At 37.7% G+C, this 20,390-nt stretch overlaps 1 protein-coding gene across 3 annotated transcripts in view; it reads right to left on the bottom strand.

The window, feature by feature from the left end:
* The window catches only part of ap3b1a (adaptor related protein complex 3 subunit beta 1a), a 240,440-nt gene that overhangs the window by 8,423 nt on the left and 211,627 nt on the right, over positions 1–20,390 (bottom strand). For 2 of the 3 annotated variants that reach the window (XM_067982676.1, XM_067982677.1), the window contains exons 25-26: positions 18,068–18,165; positions 8,382–8,520 (exon numbers count right to left, since the gene is read on the bottom strand). In XM_067982676.1, the coding sequence (XP_067838777.1) occupies positions 8,382–8,520; positions 18,068–18,165 (237 nt within the window). Of the gene's footprint in view, positions 1–8,381; positions 8,521–17,757; positions 17,894–18,067; positions 18,166–20,390 lie in introns of those variants that run through there. The other variant, XM_067982678.1, reaches the window with a different exon arrangement.

Below are 20,390 nucleotides of genomic sequence, written 5' to 3'. Positions count from 1 at the left end.
CATTCAGGTAGATGTAAAAGATCTCATGGCACTATTTGAAGAGTAGGGGATGTCCTAATGTGTCCTTGCCAATATTCCTCCCTAAACCAACACCATGAAAAACAGATTATCTAATCATTCACTCTTGGCGAGTACTTGCTGTGCCTAAATTGGCTGCTCCAATGGCCCACATAACAAAAGTGACTGCACTTTGGAACATGCTACCTAAATGCAAGTTCCTTCTTTCAAAAGGATTTTTATTTGTAATATTGACAATCTATAAATACTGCATTAAGTAGGTTGAAGACTGCACAAGATTTCTTGTTTATGTCTTCTGAAAATATATTGAATAAGATCTAAAAAAATCTGTGCCTAGAGTTTACTTTATTCCTAAACCAGAGCAGGAATAGATGCAGCTGTAGATGCCATAAAAATACAACAAACTTTATTGTGGGTCTAATCTTGCACAATTGAATTCCAAGACACTGGAAATCAGCTAATTACATGGAATTAAAAGCCAAACTGTCCTCTTCAGCATTGCAATTGACTGAAAAGCCATTTTAGCCACAATAAACTTCTGTCAATCCTGCTAATTCTTTCTGCATGCAAAGCAAGTCCCCAGGGAGAAAAGTGAAAGGACAGCACAGTGCCAACAGCCGCCTGTCTTCCACATCCAGAGAATCTCCTTTTGTTGTTACTGCAAAACAAAAAGTTGTCGCACATGGGTCTTTTGAAAACACTAACAAATGTAGAACAGTCCCTGACCTGCAGTGACCCCACTCTGCAGGCCGATCTCATTTTCCCCTTTCTGAATGACACGTGTCTGAACCAGAGCCATCTGCCTCAATTTGCACAACAACTTTAGCCACAATAGGTCCCAGTTAGCCCTGACAACAGCTCACAATACTCCAACATAAAACACTACTGGGCTGACAGCACGCCGTCGGCTATTCAACAGCAAACCAACTGGTCAGTGTCTCACATCTGATAATTAATGCAGGTCTTGCACAATGCCTGTGGGAGTCCACTGGGAGCTGCTTAATTATCATCACCACAAGAGAGGGAGTTTATCAGCAGATAATCAAAAACTTTCACTTCAGACATAATTAGAATATTAGCCACTTAAGCAGGAAACATATTCTTTTTAAATGAGCTGCAATTTTCTTTCGGACATTTTACCATAGCAACATGATTCCCTATCAAAGTGGCACTTTTTAAAAAACCTAAACCTACAAAAGAAATTTGTACTTTTGTTTAACACGTCAAAATTATCAAATGAGCTGAGACTGTATTTACAACGGGATTATATCTAAAATTAAAAAGAGGAAATTTCCATAGTTAAGTAACTATTCTTTAGACACTCAAATTTGATTTTAAAAGGTGGAACTAAATCACATTATAAACTACCTTAAACATAATCAATAAACCAGATCTAAATCCACTCTCAATATCCCATACAAGGTCTTCCATTACCCTGGTTAACAGCCACTCCAATTTTATTTTATCCACTGAAGAAGCAGCTAAAATCTTGCAAACTCATCATTGCAATGACTTGGAAGATGACTTTCAATAATGCTCATCTTTTTATTCAATTAACAAGTTATTCTCATTACAGCCTAAAGCCATATTTTCTCTCAAGAACAACATGATGTGACACATCCATTAGGAATAACAGATCAGCAGTTTAATGTTTTATGGCCTTGGGGCTTGTTTTTGTACCAGCTTAGCAACAATGTGCAGTCAAGTATGGTGTGGACATTTTATAATTGTTCATATTTTACCAACTCGTTTCATGCCCACTCACTTTTTAATTATTTTCATTACAAACGTACAAGAAATGAACAGAAAGACTATTCTAGAAATGTGATAATGGAAAAGATATGCAATTCTAAGGTTCTATTTTACACCAGATGATGTGGTCACAGAATATCAAATGTGTATCTTCTGGACTGAACGACCTCTCAATCGTCTTTCCACTCATGGGCTGAATAGACCTTGTTTTTTTCCTCTATCTCATCACTCTTCGTGCAACTTGATCCTTCTACATTCTCTCCCTCTTACAATTCTCTTGCACTGACTCTCACCGATAATTAACAGCTCAACTGCCTGAAAACCAAACTGAAGCTGATTGCAACACACTGATGGACTACTTAACTCGACATCAAGCCCATATTACTTTGAATCTTGTAATGTTTCCACAAATGATATTTTCACACAACCATTTAATATGAAAAAAATGTAACAGATGCTCCCCCATTGACCCTGTTAGTCTCCAACAAGTAGTTGGGCTATATCCTTCGAGGAACTTCCCAAGTTCAATCCCCAGTCTAAGCTGTTGGCCCATCTCAGCCAGGGCAATGGGTAGGAATACTCCAGTTTGCTTTGTCAGAACTAGGAAGGAAAGGGCAAAATCTGTCAGTGTTTCTCCTCCTGTTCTTTATCCAACAATCCCTACTTAGTGTGCCTTCAATGCTAGATGAAGGTCAGGTTAGGCTCAACTGTGATATCCCTCTCATGGTTAGATGGCTTGCTGGCACTCAATGTCAAGGTGCACTTGAATAAGTCACTTGGGAAAGGTTCCAGGCTTGCTACCTGTGGAATAGTATCCATGCAACAAAGTCAACAACTTCAGGAGTAGGGAATGGAAGAAAATCGCATACAGTATTTTTCTTTAAATGGTCATCAAGGTAAGTTTTTTTTTAACAAAAAAGAGCTGGGGAATGAAACACTTTGTATTTCAGGCAGTCAGTGTCACCATCAAGTACTCTTAGGTATAGCACAGCTAGATACAAAGTAAAGCTATTTTCACTCTACCACAACCATGTCTCTAAGCTACAACCTCAGAAGAGTACCCTAATACAAGAATGTAGCATTTTCCCATTTCTCACACCAATCATCTGGGTGATTGCCAATTACCACCAAATTAGGGGCAGTTCTGTACTGTAGGCCCATGCACACAAGCAACTGGATTGAGATTGAGCAAATTCATTTCACATAGACCCTTGGAGCCAAAAGAAACTTTTATCCCAGCAGTCTGGGTTTGTTTTGAGCTCAGGTCCCAGAAATGAAAGGCCATTCTACTCCACCACCCAGTTCCTGAATTTTAAAAAAATCTTTAATAAATATAATTTACAAGTCTTTGACATTCACGAGCCAATATTTTAGTGAATCACCAGATTCTGTGTACTGTATGCACAATATAAAACATAGATAATGCCAGGTAAATGGTTATCCTCCTTTGTGCAAAATAGAACACATCGCTACCAAATTTGATTAGTATTATGTCACCATACTTGCTGCGTTTTTTTCCCTTAAACCTTTAAACTTTGTGATGGTATGCTAATTTTATGATTTGGCTCCGTGCAGCTCAGTTTTCTAAGTGTATTTTGAACTCGTGATTTTAAAATCACATTTCTGGCTTTAACCTACTTTTGTACTATTCGTACAGTCCTAAAGTAGCATAACTTCTCTATTGATACCCCTGCTATTGTACCACCAGGACATGACAAATGTTTCAGTTATAAATGTCAAAATCTATGTATGCAAAATACAAACTGCAAAAATGAAGAGTTTAAACACAAAAAAACATTTTTTCAGCTATCGCCTCCACTCCCCACCTAGATCTCTCTCTTAGCCCTCAAATATTTCAGTCTTTGATCTGAGAAGGTGGATAGCCTCAGTTGCAGTTATGATCAGCTTTCAGGGGCATGCTGTGCAGCACGTCATCCAATAGACCAACGGAGAACTAACAAAACACACTCAATGAGAGCAGACTTTCCACCTTGCAAGTCTAACCTTCTGCTACTTCCCTACATGAAAAATAACCAAGAACCATTTAAATTGAAACTTTAAAAAAATGTTTAAGTTCTCCTTCTTTACCTAGAAAAGTTTAAAAGATGTCATTTATACTGGTCTGCTGCGCAAGATATAAAGGACCCAATCAACTAAACCTGACGCACATAAACATAAAAGTCACAAAAACTGTCAAAACACTTCATCCTATCAAAAGGTGGACAATTCACTTTGAAGTGCTTGATCTCATATTCAACTTTGGCAAATCTGTGCATAAAGTTAATAATGAAATTATTATTTTATTTTGCTGTAGTAATGTTCAAGAATTTTATGAACAACAGGCCTTTAAAATGGACTAGTTTCTATTGAAACATTTAGAAACCAATCTTTTATTTTTAAAACTAGTTATTAATTCATGAAACAAAACCACTTTTTAGGAGTTACATTAAACAGCGTCAAGAATTTTGCCCAGTCCTGCTGGTGTGCTGCTTTTCTTCAGCTTCTCCTGTCTCCCAATCTATTCTTAGTTGAACGCGCTCAGTTTTATATCTTTTGGTTACCAGCAGCTGTGACAATGGCCCTCGCAGGGTAACACTTTTTTTTGACACGAATCCTTCCATTACTGACTGCTGAAGCAGACACAATCCTATTAGCAAGAAAGACGATCGCAGGATGCATTGCCCGGCCCTAGTTGTACAAAAATAATTAGCCCAAAGTTGACAAATGTTGAACAAAACCACACAAAGGCTACAGGCAAGGCAAGAACAGCTTTAGGAAAAAGAGGGAGTCTGAAGAAATTGAGGACTAGGCTGTCTATCACAGCATTAATTAGAGTTGAAAGCAAGCTTACCAACTATTGCAATGCTGTGAAAAATTGTATATTTAAAATAGTACAAATGTTAAATAAAGGGCTGCATACAGAGAGGTACGAGGACCAAAATCTCTCAGTTTACCAAACAAAAGCTATTCAAATAAATGTATAAATTTTGCAAACTGAATTGAATTAAATTAAACCAAAATTCCCCAAAATACAATTTTTAAATGTGGAAGCTTAGTTGGGGGGGAGGGGGGGGATGGAATAGGTTTTATTCAAAGCAGTCCTCCATTTTATAGTGGGAAAATGTAAATTTATGGAAATCTGGTTTGACAATTTTACCAAAAACTGCAATGCGATGACATGGCATTAAAAATAATTTTAAAAAACTGGTCTCAGAATATTTGGAAACATATTCCAACATATAATCAAATTCTGCAATGAATTCTAAAGCTTACTAATCCCATCCAGAGCCTTCAACACAAATAGGAGCAGTGTTGCCCCCTAATGGTTCAGATTTGAACATCACTCCTATGTTTTAGTAATGTAATGGAATTTCTCTGTTGTTGAGAGTTCAAGACTAACACCTATTAGCAGGCAGTCAGTCATGGTATTATCAATCACAATTTTAAAAGTGCACAACATCACTACACATTGGCCAATTAATCTAAGCTCACCCATAACTTTCAACCACTTTACCTTATTACATTTCCACATTTTATATAAAAGCAATTACCCCGATTTCTGAATTAGAAGCCGCTCCTTTGAAGCTACTGAATAAAAATCAGCCAGCTAAACTATTAGTGCTTTAAAAGGTGGATTAGGTGAACAGTCTGCTGTCTGTATTGCTTTGTCATTGATAGGAAGTAAATTTGATAACTGGTAGATTTAGACTACTTTTCCTTTAAAGAATGGTAGAAAAAATAAAACTGCATCAGATTTGACCGGCTGACTTACATGGCTGATGATGAAACCAGAGTGGAGGTGGATTCAAGACTAAAAGGTCTTCTGAATAACAGGCTTACATCATTTATATATAATCCCCCCTGCCCTTTTTATACAGGATCTACCTTTTAGGTGACAGCAAGTAGGTTACAATATTAATGATAGAACAATTCAGACACACGAAATCCAGCAGGAATTCTAAAACAAGCTCTCTCTGACTAGAATTCCTTAATTGTTGCAGTGTTGAACTCATTAGCCACGCTGCAATAGGCTTACACTTTATCAAGCCATAATAAAATTAGATGGGAGTTTAAGGAGAAGCACTCATCAAACTTAACCTGCACGATTTGTTTTGTCGTAGTTTAACCTTTCCATTCTTCAGATTTGCAGCAGTTTCCATGTGAATTGACAGGCAGGTTTTAGCTTTCCCAGATTCCGCTGTAACAGCTGTTAAAGAATTCCACTCCACCCAGCACCAATTCAATGTGGCTATGTAAAATCCTAAAGTCAGCACTGTGGCAAATTTTAACAGATTGCAGTTATGACAACTTGGTAGGAATTAAGGAGATTAAACCAAGCCCAAATATATTTCTCAATATGAGCCTGAATGCACATCTATATTTTCTCATACATGTGAAACAGGTCACAGTTAGGAGTAACAACTTAATATTTTACTAGTTTTCAACAAGGAGATTTTAGAATTACTTTGGGGCCAAAAGTGTGACCTCTGCTGGGTAAAGTATTTCTCCAGATCGATTTTTCAGCACCCAGCAAGAAGCAATTAAACAAATCTCATACCACTTTTAAAAAGAAATGTTGAATGGCTTAACAAAGCATTAACTGTTTGAAAATGGTTTCTGAAAAGCCACATAAATAGTCACTTCTAGAAAGAATTCTAGCTTGCTGAAAATTTTAAAAAATGCCTGCAAATTAAGCACATTTTGCCACCTTTGAAATGTGCAGAGAACAGTGATATATATAAATCATAGTAATTAATAATGGATACCTAAGCATGATTAGGTTTAGATAATGTAAAATACTGTAAAACTAATGCTTAACTGGTTGGTAACACTCCTCTATTTCCATGCATTGAGATTTTTTAAAGCCTTTTTTGGAACGACGACGACTATCATGGCAAATAATAACTTGTATTTATATAGCACCTTTAACATAAAGGACATTCCAAGGTGCTTCACAGATAGGCGTAAAGAAAACAAATGCAGAGACAGAAAAAGAGTGGCTGGGAGAGGTAATCAAAAGCTTAGTTCAAGAACGGATTTTGAGTAGGGTTTTAAAAAGAGAGGGAAGTGGAGAGGTGTAGGGACAGAGAATTTCAGGAAGCAGGGTCCAGGCAGCTGAAGGCTCTGTTACCATTGGTAGATGCGAAGGGAGGAGGAGTTCATAAAAGGCCAAAACCAGAGGATTAGAGTATTCAGGGGCAGGAATATAGGACCGGAAAATGTTGCGGAGTTGATATACACCACATAGTTGATGATGCCCAATGACATCGATATTGCAAGTTCATGAAGTAAATCAGCAACAACCAATTGCAGAAAATAAAAGTTGGTTTAACATAGGCAGAATTGTTTCATGCCATGATACATTCCCCTCATCTTAGCTGTCATCTGGTACCTCACCCAAGTGGACATTCTTTGTACGATAGCTTAGGACAGCAAGTACTGACCGTCTATTTAGTTCCAGAAGCCATCATAACCAACTTTAACCTCATCTTCACGCAAAACCCACACATGCACACTTACAGCAATGGTCACTAAACAAAATTCTTAACTCTGGGCAGTTTTACCTCCTCTCCAGCCTACAAGTCTAATGGTTAATTGTTGTGGCCCCAATTTAATTCTGGTTTACATTGGTGAACCCAATACATATCAGAGAAAGTACCAAGGGCTTTCCTCATCTGAATGGCTCGATGCTGCATCATGTAGTGCATTAATCTAAACATCCTTAAACACCTTAAACATCCACTCCCTCCAACACCTGTGCATTGTGGTTGCAGTGTACACTATCTACAGGATTCACTGCAGCAACTCGCCAAGGTTTCTTCAGCAGCACCTCCCAAACCCAATCTCCACCACCCAGAAGGACAAGGGCAGCAGGTACATGGGAACACCATCACCTCCAAGTTCCCCTCCAAGTCATACACCATCCCTACTTGGACATATATCGCCATTCCTTCACTGGGTCAAATTCTTGGAACTCCCTATCTAATAGCACTATGGGGGTACCTTCACCACACCGAGAATTAATTAAAAAAAAAAATCTAGTGTTTCATGGGTGGGAAGGATTGTGGATGCACTATTATTCCATTTATACTGTTTTTTTAAAAAATCAAAGACAAGTGTCATTTAAGTCATCCAAGATTTCAGATGGTATTGTTTTGTGTGCTTTGAGCTGCAGTAATAATTGAGTTTAATTTCACTATGTTACTTCATACCCTGTATATGGTTGAATACCTTACCAACAAAGGATTGGTACCTATATTGTGATCACCCATTTAGGATATCTATGCTGTCCGATGTTGTTTAAGAATTAAAAAAATTGAATAAAAAACTCGAAGCAAATTAAACAATATAATTAAAACAAGCCAGGGAGTTCAAATCTGTAATCGAATACAAGGGTTCAAATGTCTATAAAATGCTTATGGTATATTGTCATAGTTTCCCTCATCTGAATCTCTCAAATGAGATGAGCTTCCAAATCACACTCTTCGTTATTCTCTATATAAGTCAGTTCTCATTGACAAATTGCCTCTTTACATGCATAAAACTAGTCGTCTGCAAGGTCAGAATTTTCAGAAACCATGTCAAATAAGAATTCTAAGAGTCTGAGTTACCTGTGTATATTATCTTGGCCAGAAGGCACGACCCCAACATTTGCCATGTTTACCACCTTATGCACAATAGTCTGGCAAGAGGAATTCTGTGGAGCACCTGTGATTGTTGTAGAATTTTCATTCATTCCTGCCAATTTCCCTGCAAATGTATAATTTCTGTGGTTAGATAAACTGACAGTTAAAACATTGCCAATGTATTAACACTGTTAATATTGCATAAAAGTATTTTTTAATGCTGCATATATTTCTCCACACAAATTTAAAAATCACTAGAAGATTACTGAAATTCTAGGTTCAATAAAAAACATTTAGGATTAGATGTTTTCTTTTACTAATCCTAATATTCAGCATTAGAAATTTATGGAAAAATATCCTTAGAGATGCAGTCAACAGAAAACACCTGCAAATTCCAAAAAGTTAATGCACATTTAATTATTATTTACAATCATGGATAATCCAGTGCACGTATGTATATTTCCTGACATACAATTTATTTCCATTCTGAATATACAGGTCATCACTATCTGAGAAATTGACCAAATGTAAGGAGTCTTACAACACCAGGTTATAATCCAACAGTTTTATTTGAAATCACAAGCTTTCGGAGGCTTTCTCCTTCGTCAGGTGAGTGTAAGACTCCTTACATTGCGTCAGGTGTTGTAAGACTCCTTACATTTGTCCACCCCAGTCCATCACCGGCATCGCCACATCATGAGAAATTGACCAGCCACTGTACCAGGTACAAGCAGTAACTGCTATGACATAGAAATGCTTGAATGACAGAAGTAACCAACAATGTACATTTTAACACCTGAAGCTGAATAGGTCATTACAAAGCAGATGTTTCCTCATTTTGCAGAGGAGATAAAAACTTATTGAATGTGTACAAATAATTCTTTCATATGAATCATGACACTTTATGGGGGTCTCATTCATTTATCCATTGCAAAGATAGCCATCAAAGTCTACATGGTGAGAATCGTGCACAACAAACACTAATGTTTGACACCAGTGTAACAATTCTTGTTTTACTGCCTTCAGACATCACATATCAAATGGATGAAATGAGTATTATCAAAAGATCATCATGTTTTTAGTATTGGTTTTTCATCTGCCCCCATCTTAAATTTTTTGGACCAATCATTTGTTCTACTTTATTCTGGATTCTGCTCCTGATTCTCTGGTTCAGAGGTCAAGAGGTCTGGACTGTAACTGTACTCCAGAGTATTCTCCAACATTATGACAATAAGGAAGCAGAGAGGATGAGTAAAAAGGATATAAAAAAGTTAAACTTGGGGAAAAAAAAAATTCACCTAACCTACCCATAAATTTTCATTTAAATATTTCCATCAAAAGAGACTTCAAATTCCACATTTTATTTTCATGTACACAGCCTTGTATAATAGAGAAGGCGTCTGAAGCATGTGAACCAATCAGGCTCCATGGATCATAAATACAGAATACACTACATCGGGCAGTGAAATAGGATTTTTATTTCCATGTGAGAGTTATGGTGCATCTCATGACTGGAAATAAAAATCCACATTTCACTGCTCTCCATATATTCCATTTTAAATACTTGTATGATCTTATAACAAATCTTTTTAATATATATTAAGTTAATTTTAATGAGGACTATTACAAGCATGGATGTAAGCTTCAATTTTTTGTATTAGGATACGATGTGACCTCACACCTTGCTCCAGAAGTATCCAGCTGCCATCTTGAAAAGCTCCTAAATGTGAATTCTGTACTAAATTTATAGGGTTATCCTGGCCCAGATACTACATGTTCCACCAGGAAATTCTGAAGCTGAAATTTTTTTTTGAGCTAAGTCTATAAAGCACAAAACTTGAAAATTTATATCCAAATATGGACACCGCAAGGTAAGACATGGTACTCCATACAGATGTTTTTTAAAAAATTTGTTCATGGTATGTGGGCGTCGCTGGCGAGGCCAGCATTTATTGCCCATCCCTAATTGCCCTAGAGAAGGTGTGTTAAAGGGGCTTTAAGCAGAAAAGCAGTTGGACGTACTGTCAAATGGCAAAATTGTATCCGGATTATTTCCACAGTTGCAAGACTACGAGTGTTATGAATCTACTGACATTACTCTGATAGAAAAATATTGAGCACAACAATTATGGATGTGCTATTAACTATTGCTGTATTGCACCAGTACTTTTTAAAAAAGAAAATGTAGGGCTCTGTGAACAGTTAGAGAAGAGAACAATTGGATATAAAATTCCACCAGAGTGATGGGTTGCCTGCAGAAATAAGTCTAACAAATGGATTACAGCAAGATACTGTAACTGCATCATTTGACAGAGCGGGTAGCCAAAAAAAGTCAATGCTGACATTCCCAGAACGTTACAATTTGAATTAACCAGTAGGAGGCTCAAATTAAATGAAATGTATATCTAGTGACCAATTTGGAAAGAGTTAGAATGTCTATTGAGATACTGCACACTGAAGTGAATGTATTCCCTCAGTATTTTCTATTAAATGCATCTCTGCGTCTTGCTAGATTGGACCATGTTTCAAGTCCACATTTAATAGAAGTAGTCGACGCGTTGTGGTTTAAGAGTTAAACACAATTGCAAGCAGCTAAAACCAAGTACTGTATAGAAGTTAATAAATTACAAATCTCTAATGCAGTTAAAATTTTTCTTTGAATCACACTAATGGTGTTAATATTGTGGATTGTTGAGTAAACAGAGTATTTTATAGCCAACAGGTTATTCACATAACAAAAATCCAATACAGGATTGTGGGAGATGCTATCCAGTATTAACCAACAATAAATCACTATAGCTGCAAAGCATAATTATACACTTTTAAAAAATTGCACATATGACATGCTTTTGTCTATTTATAGCCATGATTGACAAGATTATGTATCCTAGTAAACCACTGCTCTCTGCCACAAGTTCTGAAAACTGGCAAGTTTTTGGATTTAAAAAAAAATGTATTTCTCACTTGCAGCATATTATTGTTGAAATTGGCTATCCTGTACCATATATACACACGTTATTTAAGTGGCTTTTGTAAAATAGCACTCCATTTATCATAAATCATACAAGAGCTCAAAATCCTGCAACAACTACCAACTTCAGAATAACTGCTTTATGAGATAAATAATATGTTCTTCTGCCCAACGAGAAGACAAATCTAACATCTGCATACTCTCCCAACTGCAAATATATATATGTTGTTTTATTTAGTTTTTTTTAATGAACATTGAAGGTAGGAAGAAACATATTTACTTCAAACGGTTTAAAAATTGTCACCTTAACAGACCATAAATGTTAACATTTCACATGCACCAGTAAAAAAAACAAGGTTTATAAGCTGCTTTCAACCAGACAGATAAAGAAAAGTTCACTAGTTGCAGGCAAGCTGGCATAAGGTAGTTACAAAGCTCTGTACTCACTCATGATTTAAACCACCTCCATCAAGCTCTATTCAACAGCAAATGCTGAATAAATTAATGTAACCATGTTTATGTTAAAAGCCTGCTCCCTCAGCATGTAATTAAAGGAAATGTTGCACAAAGCCTGTACTTTTGTCAACCTCCTGTAAATGGAAAGATGGATAGCACTCAGACAAGTGAATGCAATGCTTCATATTTAACCTTAACGCTCTTGTCATTAATGGTTTGCCTAACTTGTTCTTTAAAAGACAAGGTACTGCTCCATTGAAGTAAAATTAAAAATCAACTATACCATGCTTTTCAGAACAGAAGATTCATTATCTTCAGCTAATGTATTGGCATAAAACACAGTAACATCCTATCAAGTGAGGCGCACATTCAATCTGCCTTTTACTCGTGCTGTTTTATTGTTATAGGCAATTTGTACCACTCAGCATGACAGTATAAACTGAATCAAGATTAATTTACATGCAAAAGAACACTTAGAGGAGCAGCACGGTAAGCAAATGTATTGTCTTGATTGCTGAGGTGGAAAAGAACCTGGAAAGAAAAAGTGTGGTATAATTAAGGAGCATCAAATGTGACTGCTTTAAGGTAGTTTGGTGCTGTAAATGGCAAGTTATGTTGACTTATTTCAGCCTCAGCATCCTTTTCTACACAAATGTCAGTCTCAATGGTGGAGCTATCCATATAATGTAATGACATCCGTTTCAGAAATTTGAAAAATATAATATTGGAAAACTAAGTCAGGACCTTCACTTACAAGACACCCAATACCTACTGATGTTACAGTACATTATTCTGAAGAAAGCTTTATATATTATGCTTTGGTGTGTAAAAAGACTATATTTGGCTAAGTACAAAAAATGATTAACTCACGATGTTCAAATAAAAATACCACGCTTTTAGTCATTATGTACAAAAAGAGAAGATAAATTTTAGGATCAGAAAAGGTTGGCTGACACAGCAAACACACCAAGAACAATCCCATGTACCCACCTGCTCACCATAAGTAAAAACGGTTTTAAAGTGGAATCATTACTTGAGAACAAGTTTTGATAAGTACAGAACAACTGAATAATTAACTAACCTACCTGTAGACCTAAAGGTTACATAAGTTTTTCCTAACTTTCAGGCTACATTGGCTTTGTCAAAAGGAAATTAACCTTATACCAATGAAATGAAGTGGACCCAAAGCTGTTTCTAGTAATTGGCTAAAATTAACATTGGTATAAATAGAATTTTGCTTTTAAGCTGCTTTACAGGATGTAATGATATTCAGTGTAAGGTGGTCTCAGCTTTTAACTCCCTGTAGGAGAAATGGTGCTTCTCAAAATTGCTCCAGCCTACCACTATCTTACAAACTTGAGTGGCAGCTGGCTTAAAATTCTGTTTCATCAAGGAATGCAGGCAGCTTATATTAAGAACAGGTGAAATAGAAATTGGATTAAATAAGGCTTTAAAGATTATATGCAGTGAATTAATCCTTATGTAAGGACTAGCTGTCAATGTACTATTAAACAGATTGTTTAGCTAAAGCAATATGCATAAGTTGAGAGTCACTGGATAGGGAGGTTTATTTGGCAAACCTAAAGTTGAACTCTGGCTGATAGCTAGCTGCTAACTTCTTTCAATAACTACAAATGAAAGATGAATTCACCCCAATGTTCATTCCCCTGGCTCTAATTAAGGATCATCTATCAGTTCCAAGGCATCATATGATAGTTGCTGGAGGATTACAGTAGAACCTCCATTCAGGTTGTCTAACTTTTTACTCTTGATTCCCAATGTCTCACTGAATTGATTCTACTACTTGCAGCCATATTTGCATTTGAAGCAGGAATCTTCTAGAGTTATAAAACTGGATACCTTTTTAAAGCAGCCCATTGCTTTGATACATACCTGCAGAGCACCAGTGAATGCTTACCACTGATGCCACCTTACAACATATTAACATAGCAATCCTATGAAATTATCCATAACTCCCTATGGTTGCCACTGCTTTAAAGGCCACAATGTAACCCATACTGCCCACCAAGCATTAAACCATTCACAGGCATCTCCACCCATCAGGAATCACTATGGCTGTTACGGAGTCGAATGGAAAGGCCCACTGTGCTCAGTATCTCAGAGTCCCTACCAAGGCAAACACTAAGTGTACCCCTTAGAGTGCACCAAAGTTATTCTAATCCTTGCCCTTGCAAAAGGGGATCTCTGCTGAGTCTGCCAATTTCTAACGTAAGACATAGTAGTCCAGAGTGCTGCTCACCAGGCTCTCAGAATAATTTTCCCAATTAAAAGAGATAAATTGAGGTGTGAGTAGTGGGAAGGATGGGGCACAGAATTATTTTAGGTGGCCTGCAGTTAAGTCTATCTGCCTTTTTTCTGAAATAATTCATGCTTCAACATCAAACACACACAAATCCCAAAATTGTAAATGACTTTCAGCTTATCCATAAATATATTACACACCGAGATATCCTTTGATTGCCAGTCAGTTACCTTATGAATGAGAAAGGAAATTTCACAGATTTCTAAGTATTTCATAATAAAGTATGTAATATGAAAACATGTACAACAGAACTGATCAAGTTTGTGATTTTCATGTACTAGATTTAATAAATCCACCTAATTTAAAACTACTGAAGATTACAATTTTTGGCCTTAGTGTCAAGACTTTCCTCATTTATCTGAAACAAATGGAGAAAATCCACTGAAGCTGCAAGTGTAATGCAGTTGAATCTTGATCAACATAACTAATTTGCCAATAAATGTTATGGTTGGTTCAGGATGTCTAGATGTGTATTGAAAAAGAGAATGAGAATGGTAAACTGGAATATCCTGTTTCGACCCAGTACGTACTTATTCAGAGTACACAGTATCCCTTTATACTGTTGCATTATTTTGGAACTTTTTTTTCTACTAACTGGTGGCATTCTTCTATAATTAGACAGTACACAAATAGGATTAGGGCACAGAAGTGCTAACATAATAAATGAAAGAATTGCTAAAAGTGACCCCCAAAAGCGGGAAAAAAGATCAGCAGTGTGCTTTGATATCTGAAATCCCGATGTAGGGTTTTACAGAAAGATTGACTTCCACTCAGTGGAACTCACTGCATTAGAAATATTGCATAAAAACATAACTTTTGAAAAAACCTTATTCAGAGTAACCTTTCTGGTCGATTAAACATAGCACATAGCTGCCACATTTACTCACAGAAAGAATCAACAACCATAGAGGGAAAATAGCGAAAGAAAAAGGAATTTTGGCAACAACTCCATTGAGGCTCACTTTAATTCCCAGTGAGTACTTCTTCTGTGAACTGATGGTTCTGTTTGACTAATCAAGAAAGTGGCTCACTTACAACAAATGCAAACAAAATGTAACCAAAACCTCAGTGCACAGAAAAAGAACACAAACAGAAAAAGCAATCTTCAGCAGCAACATTTTCTTACACTTGCAAAGCAGTAAAAAAAATAAAGCAATTGCTAGTGGTTGAGAGCAGGCATGCACTCACCTGTCATGGCAGAAGTAGTGGAAAGCACAGAGACAAGCTATTGTCAGCAGAAGAAGAACAGCAAGAAAGGCAATATTAGTCAGAAAGTCTGCTAGATATTGCATATCCTTTTCCTAATGAGTCTTTAATTTCATATTTCTAGACCTTTGCACAGCAACAAGTTATTAATACTTTAAGAATAGGAACAGTGAATGGAGGTGAAAGCACAACCAACCGTCAGAATTTAATGTAAACATATACTGTAAATAGTAGAAAATATGCATCAACTGCACTTCAACCAACATTCTTGGAAATAAAGCAAATTTTTGAACATATTTCCAAACGTAGCTTTCTCCTAGTGTTTGCTAGAGGAAATGGACTATACTTCCAAAATTTAGAGACAATTTGTTTTAACTGTGGGAGAATCATAGTGGGATTTCTGCATGAAAATAAATCAAAGCAATGCACTTACAGATTTTCTGCACAATCTCTTTTAAAAGGCTGCAGAATGGCCAGAAAACAACATTGATTTGGTAACTGAATTCATCAAAGAAGCCAAATAAATTCAGTTTTCCTCTCAATTTCCTCCTCCATTATCCCTCAGCATTCATTCCATCATACACTCACGAGGGTCCAGCATGCAGACATCTTTGTGAATGTAGTTAATGCTGCTCCTTCTTTGAAATTGGCCAATTTGGCCTCTAGGCAAAACTTACAGCCTTGATGCTCAGTTGGATGGGTTGTCTCTCTTAGGAAAAAGTTCTGCTGGAATTTCAGCTGTCAGGCCAACTTACCCATGTGAAATTGACATGCATCCTTCCTCACACCCCCCATCAACCAGATCACAACGAACTGGAACTCATCCAAAAGACCATGAGAACAAATGGGTGCACATTAAAACACATACCTGTATAGTATTAGCAAGTTACTGGTCCACAATGATAGATGCATCAAATGATCCTCCATCACAAATGAAGCAATTTAATAAGATGACTTAATAACATTTTTCAGTTAAGGAAATCTAAAATATTTGTTTCCATACAATTCTCAAATTCTACTTCTCTGGAAAGTTTTGACAAAACAATAGTCAACAGGAAAAACAAAACACACAGAAGTCATGAACACAAGAAGATAGTTTGCGTTTGACCTCTGGACGAGAAAAGGCCATCAGGCTTGCCTCACTTCTTACTGTACTCGACCCCATATCCTTCCTCCCCCATTCCACCTCCTGGAAGAGGCAAAGAGAGATATCAGTAGCCAATTTAGGAATACTGTCAAAAATTCCTCTTCAACCCTCAAAGGCAATCAGGCAAACTCCAGGACACTTCAACCCACTAGTTATTACCCAAGATCTTACCTTGCCTCTGCTATGATCATATAATTTTCCAAAAATATGCCTAACCTTTCTTGAACCACTGCAAGGAATCAATCCTCATTTATTACCTCTTGAATGTTGTTCCGCAAGTCGATCACCCACTGAGAAAAATAAAACTTCCACCTATCCAACCTCCCTTTCTACTTCCTCAAATTAAATGGATGGCCCCAAGTTCTGTCCCCGCAAACTATCCACCTGTTGGTTATCAATGCCCTCAATTCAGGTCCCCTCTCCAGTGAATCCAAACCCAAGGCATAAATTCTATCTCCGTAGCTCAATTAACTTAGGCAGGGCTAATCCTTGTTGCCCTTCTCGGTATCTTACCCAGAGTTTTAAAAAAATGTCCTCCTTGAGGTGGGGGAAACTAAAAAAGTATACAGTATCCAGATGAGGTGCTAAAAAGCAGTACTGAGAGACCTGGACATCTGAGGAATACCCACCTTTAGGTTCTGACTGTTGTTCCGGAAGCCAAACATCCTGACCATCAACACAAACATGGCAACATATTCTATACAGGGTACAGGATTTTGTACTCTTTCACCGTATCCAGTGTTTGAAAATGATTGATTGGATTTTGTACTGCTGGAGTTCTATTGTAAGTAGGTATTCTAAGACCCCACCCATTCTTTATCGATGGAGACCCAGGGAAAGATAGCAGTACTGCCAGTGTGAAACCACTGGGAGGAGGGAGATTTTGAAACAATAGATTGCAAACACACAAAATATAAATCAGTAAGTCAGAAAGCATCTGCAGAGAGCACAGATGTTTCGGGTGTGGACCCTTCTTTGTCAGAACCACACCTGAAACATTAATTCATCTGTTCTCGTTACGAATATGCTTGACCTGTTCAGTGTTTCCAGCAGTTTCTGTTTTTATTTCAAATTTGTAGCATCTGTAGATTTTTGCTTTTTGCTTACACAAAAAATATTTTCTTAAATTACATTCCCTCCTCCCCTTACCGGAAACAAGACGACTTGACAAATCTGAGTTTCTCGCTTTCACTCAGGACTGGTAAAGGTGGCACTCTTTACAGTGATTCCTGTCAACATATTGTAGCAAAAGGACCATCTTTTGGTGACACCTGAATTTACTGAGAAAGGATTTCAACGTAGGGAATACATGATTTGAATTGGGGTGGTATCTCGAGTTAGTACTTGGTTCTCTCACTGAACTGTGGTGCAGAAGTGCCCCAGCAAACATCATTCTGCAAGGGGGGGGGGGGGGGGGGGGGAGGAGAAAAGAGAGGGGGGAAAAAAAAAAGGTGGAGGATACATATACATATAACTTTTAAAAGTGTTATGTTTATTGCAAGCTTCTTGAAAAAATGGTCAAACCTAGCTCATGTGGAGATCGTACAAAGAATCAGCTGAATCCTTACCTTGCTCTGTCTTGAAATCCTTTTCAGATGTGGTGACTGGCAGAAGCAGCTCTCCCACTGGAGGTTGGACACTGACACCGAAATGATCATTGTATGTGCTGCGAAATATTAAAAAATGAAAGGCTCATGAATAAGAACATAAGAAATAGGAGGAGTAGGCCATATGGCCCCTCGAGCCTGCTCCGCCATTCAAGAAGATCCTGGCTGATCATCTACCTTAACTCCACTTTCCCACCCTATCCCCATAGCCCTTGATTCTCTGAATCTACGATGAATCAAATATGAATAAATTTAACATGTGCTGTATATATTAGTATGCAAGTTGAGACTGCTCCATTTTGTTCTGATTTGCATACTGACTGGAAAAACACACTTGGTTAGGTTGAGATATATCAGTTGTGGACGTCTTGCAGTTTATTTTGAAATATCTAAAACCATACTATAATTTAAACAGATTTTCTACAGCCTATATATTTTAATATTTTTTTCCTCTTGGTAGTAGGGGGACTTTAACTATCCTAATATAGACTGGGGTAGTAATAGTGTAAAAGGAAAAGAGGGAGAGGAATTTCTTAAGTGCGTTCAGGAGAACTTTCTTGATCAGTATGTTTGTGGTCCAACTAGGAAGGAGGCATTGCTAGATCTGGTTCTGGGGAATGAGGTGGATCAAGTGGAGCAAGTGTCATAGAATCATAGAAGTTTACAACATGGAAACAGGCCCTTCGGCCCAACATGTCCATGTCGCCCAGTTTATACCACTAAGCTAGTCCCAGTTGCCTGCACTTGGCCCATATCCCTCTATACCCATCTTACCCATGTAACTGTCCAAATGCTTTTTAAAAGACAAAATTGTACCCGCCTCTACTACTGCCTCTGGCAGCTCGTTCCAGACACTCACCACCCTTTGAGTGAAAAAATTGGCCCTCTCGACCCTTTTGTATCTCTCCCCTCTCACCTTAAATCTACGCCCCCTCGTTATAGACTCCCCTACCTTTGGGAAGAGATTTTGACTATCTTATCTATGCCCCTCATTATTTTATAGACTTCTATAAGATCACCCCTAAACCTCCTATTCTCCAGGGAAAAAAGTCCCAGTCTATCCAACCTCTCCCTATAAGTCAAACCATCAAGTCCCGGTAGCATCCTTGTAAATCTTTTCTGCACTCTTTCTAGTTTAATAATATCCTTTCTATAATAGGGTGACCAGAACTGTACACAATATTCCAAGTGAGGCCTTACTAATGTCTTGTACAACTTCAACAAGACATCCCAACTCCTGTATTCAATGTTCTGACCAATGAAACCAAGCATGCTGAATGCCTTCTTCACCACCCTATCCACCTGTGACTCCACTTTCAAGGAGCTATGAACCTGTACTCCTAGATCTCTTTGTTCTATAACTCTCCCCAACGCCCTACCATTAACGGAGTATGTCCTGGCCCGATTCGATCTACCAAAATGCATCACCTCACATTTATCTAAATTAAACTCCATCTGCCATTCATCGGCCCACTGGCCCAATTTATCAAGATCCCGTTGCAATCCTAGATAACCTTCTTCACTGTCCACAATGCCACCAATCTTGGTGTCATCTACAAACTTACTAACCATGCCTCCTAAATTCTCATCCAAATCATTAATATAAACAACAAATAACAGCTGACCCAGCACCGATCCCTGAGGCACACTGCTGGTCACAGGCCTCCAATTTGAAAAACAACCCTCGACAACCACCCTCTGTCAGTGGGGGAACAGTGATCATAGTATCATAACGTTTAGATTAGTTATAGAAAAGGACAAGGAGTAATCTAGAGTAAAACTACTTAATTGGAGGAGGGCCAATTTCAGTGGGTTCAGAATGGATCTGGCCCGGGTAAATTGGAATCAAAGATTGGCAGGCAAAACTGTAACAGAACAATGGGCGGCCTTTAAAGAGAAGATGGTTTGGGTACAGTCTAGGTACATTCCCACGAGGGGGATAGGTACGGCCACCAAAGCCAGAGCTCCCTGGATGACGAAAGAGATAGAGAGAGTAAGATCAAGCAGAAAAAGGGGGCGTATGACAGATGAGATAATACAAGTGAGAACCAGGCTGAATATAGGAAGTACAGAGAAGTGAACAAGGAAATAAGAGGGGCAAAGAGAGAGTACGAGAATAGACCGGTGGCTAACACAAAAGGGAATCCAAAAGTCTTATATAGGCATATAAATAGTAAACAGGCAGTAAAAGGAGGGGGTGAGGCCGATTAGGGACCAAAAAGGAGATCCACGCAGGGAGGCAGAGGGCGTGGCTGAGGTACTAAAAGAGTACTTGTCTTTACAA

Source organism: Heptranchias perlo, chromosome 4, assembly GCF_035084215.1.
Source record: "Heptranchias perlo isolate sHepPer1 chromosome 4, sHepPer1.hap1, whole genome shotgun sequence".
Taxonomy (NCBI): domain Eukaryota; kingdom Metazoa; phylum Chordata; class Chondrichthyes; order Hexanchiformes; family Hexanchidae; genus Heptranchias; species Heptranchias perlo.
Note: the sequence above shows the minus strand (reverse complement) of the source record. Positions and strands in the feature narration are given on the sequence as shown.